The sequence below is a fragment of the Montipora capricornis genome, chromosome 3 (assembly GCF_036669925.1).
Source record: "Montipora capricornis isolate CH-2021 chromosome 3, ASM3666992v2, whole genome shotgun sequence".
Taxonomy (NCBI): Eukaryota; Metazoa; Cnidaria; class Anthozoa; order Scleractinia; family Acroporidae; genus Montipora; species Montipora capricornis.
Genome location: NC_090885.1, coordinates 31,609,068 through 31,614,067, shown reverse-complemented (window position 1 = coordinate 31,614,067; position 5,000 = coordinate 31,609,068). Strand labels below are relative to the sequence as shown.

Below are 5,000 nucleotides of genomic sequence, written 5' to 3'. Positions count from 1 at the left end.
AGTAAACACTCTCGAGTACAATATTGTTCTTGAGAGTGTTTACGAGAGGAATGTTTTTTTCCTTCGTCATGATTAAAAAGCAACTAAGCGTAGGTGGTAGACTCAGTGTGAGGACCGAACCTTTTTGAAGAAATTTGAAAAACTTACAGCTTACCGCTTAGGGTTATTTTGCCGTTTATTTTCAAGTGATGCGGTTAAATTTCTCATCTTTGTCCTCGTGTTTGTTTGTTTGTCTTTTTTGTACATTGCTTTTGAACTGCGACCTAACGCTCTTTTGCTTAATTATGGTATCTTCAACAAAGAGTACCTTCAAGTTCCGACATTTCCCATAAAATTTTACCGCATTTGAGTTGGGTTTATTTATAACCCGAAACCCTGTTCACAAGTAAGCCTTACCCTGTCCCCACTACTTCCCTTCACTTCCCTCTCTTCCCATCTTAACAAGAAAAAAGCCTTCTATTGGGCTTTTCTTTTTTCATTCAGCAAGAGTTGGAAAAGGCAAAAGCCGCGGGTTTAAAGGCTACCTCTGGATCCCAATCCTCGCGCGGAGTGAGTGCTCCGGCGAATACAGCCAAACTGATGTCTGAAAACGAGAAGCTCGTAAAGGATCTAAAAAAGGTATATAAATTTTGCCTTTTAGTAGACTTGAGCTAAAAGCTACAAACAACTACGATCACAGGCACCTAAACCTCACTTCTGGAAGAATCTCCAATCTTTCTTACGTATAACCCGATTTAAATCAGAGCAAATAATCTGTGCAATAGAAGTTGTTTGACTTTTTTTGAAAACAGTATTTTATCCGGCAAGAATGAAATTTTGAATGTTTTTTTTTTTTTTTCGCTTTCAAAAATTCTGAAATTAATAACCCATTTCCGAGTTGCTGCATGCTTCAGTTTCAAGGCGAGTCCTGGTGCACAACCATTCAAATGGAAATGAGTTGCGTATTTTTATGCAAATCAAACTCATATCCCTTAGAATAGTTGAGCACCAAGACTCACTTCGAAACCGAGACAAACAGCAACTCGGAAATGGCCCACTGATTTGGCATACAGACGCTTTCTTTAGCAAAGCTTCAAGTAAATTTGATTGTAAACACTAATTGCTGTGGCGCTTAAGGTTATTATTGTTTTTGAGTACAGGTTCCCTTTGAAACATGAAAAGGATTGTCTACCTCACAATTGTGTTCTAACTCTACTTGGTAGAGCGCTGTGTCGCAAAAATGCACCATCACGAATACATTTTTAGAGACGTTTTGCAACTGCTAAACTGTTTAACTTCAAAGCGATCATCATTGTTACATCAAAACGATTTATGTATGTATGGCGTGTCCCGAGTTTACCTCATTTTTTTGAAAACGCGATGGATCACGGCGAAAACTTTTCCAGAATTTTAAACAAAGTCTGCATCCCGTCACTGTGCTTGTTTTCCTTGAAGGACGGCTTTACTTTTTGTCTTGACAGGAAATGGAGGAAGTGGAAAAACTCAAAGCAGCAAATGCTAATCTGGAACATCAGAAGGAAGAACTAGTGAGAGAGCTACAAATGGTAGGTCGATGCAGTTTAAGGTTGTTAGGCTGTTGTCTTGGTTATCTTCCGTTCCTACCTCTGCGATAGTGTGTGGGCTGAATTTCAGCCGATCTCAAACTAATTCGAGGGTTTTTCTCTTGGTACTCTGTTTTTTTCTCCCTCATCAAAATCGATTGTAAGTGATTTGTATCTGCATGGGTATGGCGTTCCGGGATTACTCATGGACCTTACATCGACAGCCAAATGCACCTTACGGTACCTTACATTTGATTCGACGCGATCTCGTTGGGCTCCGCCCAATTTAGTCCCTCAGACTCCAAGGAAGGGTGATAAGCAGAACAAGCTTTTTCATCTGTGGATTAAGCTTTGACTGTGGCCATCTCTAAACCCAGCCACAGAAAGTGAGTCCCCTCATTCGTCATTCGTTTAGGTAGTATCTTATTCGCCTGCTTTCTTTTCGTCGTCCCAACAGATAAACGAAAGTGCAAAGACATAGAAGCGGGAGGAGGTTTATCCATTCCTACGTTGCAAAAGTAATAAATTGAAATGGTCTTGGACGCAATCCGAGCGGGTCATTGCACAAGACAGGAAACTCTGGAGTGTCAGTCTTGTTCCTGTATTCGCTAATAGACGCCCTACTCCTCCCCCTCCCCCCCCCCCCCTCCCCCTTCCTGCACCTCTATCGGTAAAATAGTCTAGCTAAACTCGTCAGATATTGTACCTGTGTGAAAAGTTGCCTCCATTACAGCTCTATTCCTCAACTTCAAGCTCACCTATGACTTCTCAGGTTTCAAATATTGGAACAATTATTTTGACATCGAAAACATGCAAATTGGTTTATTAAAAGATCATTGCGTACTCTCTTTCTAATCCCAAACGAAGCTGACAAATGGAAAGTGGATAGCATGCTATAGCCATCTTAGTTTGTGCATCTGGGACATAGGCAAGTAACTCGGCTGGGCTGAGAGATGAAATCAAAAAATCAAAGTGAAGATAATTTAACTTAACAGTTCGGCCAAGATGAGAGCATTTGAAAATTCGAAATGTTTATACCAGCACTACTCCACTGCTAAAAATCCAATTTTCTTAACTGATTTGTGTTGACAGCTCCACCAAAAAGTCTCGGACTCGAACATGGGAGGACTTGACAGCAAAGAGTGGAAATCAGTTGTTTTGCCGAAAATATACGAAGAAAAGATGCAGAAGTTGGAGGCGGAATTAGAGAAAAAAGTGAGAATCCTTTGCTTGGTGATTAATAATGTTACGACGTATTTCAGAGATACAAAAATGATCAGCTGTAAGAAAATAGGCTCAGTGTGTTGTTTGTTTTGTTGATAGAACGCCAGTTATAACCGTGAGCACAAAATTGTTTCTTGAGTGAAATTTTACGAAAAAAAAATACTCATTCGTGATTGTCTGCTCTCAGTGTGTTGAAGACTTCCTGTGGATTTCGTGCTTTGAAATTGTTGACATTGTCCGTGCAGTCTTCTACGAGTTTCATTTGAGCAAGACTGTATTTTAAGGCGTTAAAAATGAACAGTGCGACGTTTTTTCAACGCGACACAAAATTGGATTGTGCAAAAACCAGAACAGGAAAAAGAGAGAACAGGAGGCTTGTAATTGTGTTTTGCGTTATGTTTCATTTAGACAAATCTTCTCAAAGATATCAAGGCATATCTAAAAGCTGCTGCGAACCGAGAAACTAAATTAACGACGAAACAACACGAGTTGGAGGAGAAGGTAAGTTCAGTTAAGATCAAAGAACATTTCTTGATTTAGTTTTGAGATAAATGGTTAGGTTGCTTGCGCTGAGTCTGGTCGATTGAGTCGTAAACTCTAAAACATTCGGACATGGTCTTTGTGAAAGTATTCATGTTTCGCGAGAATTGAAAATGACAAAACATTCCCGCTAAGGTTTTCATGCTTTTTCGTTCGTGTGAAGCTCTCTACGAGTGAAAATTATTCTCCTCTTCTTGCACAGGTCGCAATCTTGGAAAGATTTCCAACAAACATCAAAGCAGACAGTGACCTGGTTAAAGAATTCCAACAATCAAGGTGAGATGTTTCAATAAAGCTCAATACGACGAAAGTGTAGCATAAAGAGCTTGAGCTGAGCACGGAGATGTCGAGATGGCATTATTAGAATGTTAAACTGCTTTAAGGTAATTCCCATGAAAATGACCTATTATCCAGATTTTTTTCAAACTTGGCACAATTGATATTCATACACAGCTCATTTAAAAAGTGCAATAAAAAGATGGGGTCACCCTGCCTGTTTTCGCGCTGTATGCCCTTTATTGTAAGTGTTTTTTATTAAATTTCGCGAGAAGCGTTCGAAACTAGATCAACCGAAAAAATTGTTGTTATGTAGCAAAAGCTACTGAAAACTTGAATCTGCTTGTTTGTCCGGGCTATAATCTTTAAGAAAGTGATTTTAAATTGCTCAATCTTGCAAAGAAATGTAAGCAAATTGGACTGCTACAGTCATCACCTTGCACTCAGTGTCAGGCTCCAAATGCAGTTTCATGTCGTTTATAGGCAAATACCACAACTTCTACTATCCAACTTTTTTTCTCCTTAAAATATGTTTTCCGTGTGCCTATTACGAGTAAATAAAACCATTTAAAATGGGGGGTCACCGTGCTCGTTTCTTCGCAACACGATGATAAATGGATGGCAAAGGGGCAATTTCGGCTTCAAAATGATCATTTTCCGCGAAAGGACTGGGGCGAGTTCCAAAACAACACCTTCTTAACCGAGAAGAGTTATCATGATTGTACTTAAAAGCTCTTGAACAGCAAAAGCGGCCTTTGTTGCCTCTCTTCAGATGGCCGGCGCGAAACGCCGCCATCCCCGAAGTCGCAATGTTATGCGCAGTATGATATGCGCGATGCAAAACAAGGGAATCACCTTAATCACAGTTCCGTCCGTGTTTTATTTGGTATTTTAAAGGTTGCGTGTGTCAACTCTTGAATCAGAGAAAGAGGAGATACTACACGAGGTGCGACAGCTTCGAAAAATGGGTCAGGCGGGAGATCTACCTCGTGACTTGGTGAGACCATCTCTAAGAACATCACCTTATCAGCATGTTCTAAAACTAGGATACGATAACAAAACACCATGGATGGTAAGATTGAAGTATTCAAAAGCCTTTCAAATCCAGACACGGTATTGACAGGTTTACCTCTTATTAACTTTTTTTTTATTTTGCATTTCACGGGCAATGTGGCCTACAGCGCCATCGTGTTCAGTAAGGGAGCGCGAGTCATTTCACTGGCGACCGAGAGTTCGCTTGTGCTGACATGGACAGAAAAGCAGTTTTTTTTAATTCTCTCTCCAACCTTCCTCTGCTTCAAGAATTCAAGATGGCGACCGAAGTGTACTTATCATGCGTCCGCCAAAAAAGGCCTGTACTCGGTGCAGGATTTCGGCAGTAATGACGTAAATGTTTTTATTAAATTCTCAACCTTGGAT

General features: G+C 40.2%; 1 protein-coding gene across 1 annotated transcript in view; it reads left to right on the top strand.

Moving 5' to 3' along the window:
* The window catches only part of LOC138042919 (centrosomal protein of 290 kDa-like), a 91,942-nt gene that overhangs the window by 80,113 nt on the left and 6,829 nt on the right, over positions 1–5,000 (top strand). The window contains 6 exon segments of the mRNA XM_068888984.1: positions 484–618; positions 1,461–1,544; positions 2,634–2,756; positions 3,174–3,266; positions 3,508–3,581; positions 4,479–4,578. Of these exon segments, the coding sequence (XP_068745085.1) occupies positions 484–618; positions 1,461–1,544; positions 2,634–2,756; positions 3,174–3,266; positions 3,508–3,581; positions 4,479–4,578 (609 nt within the window).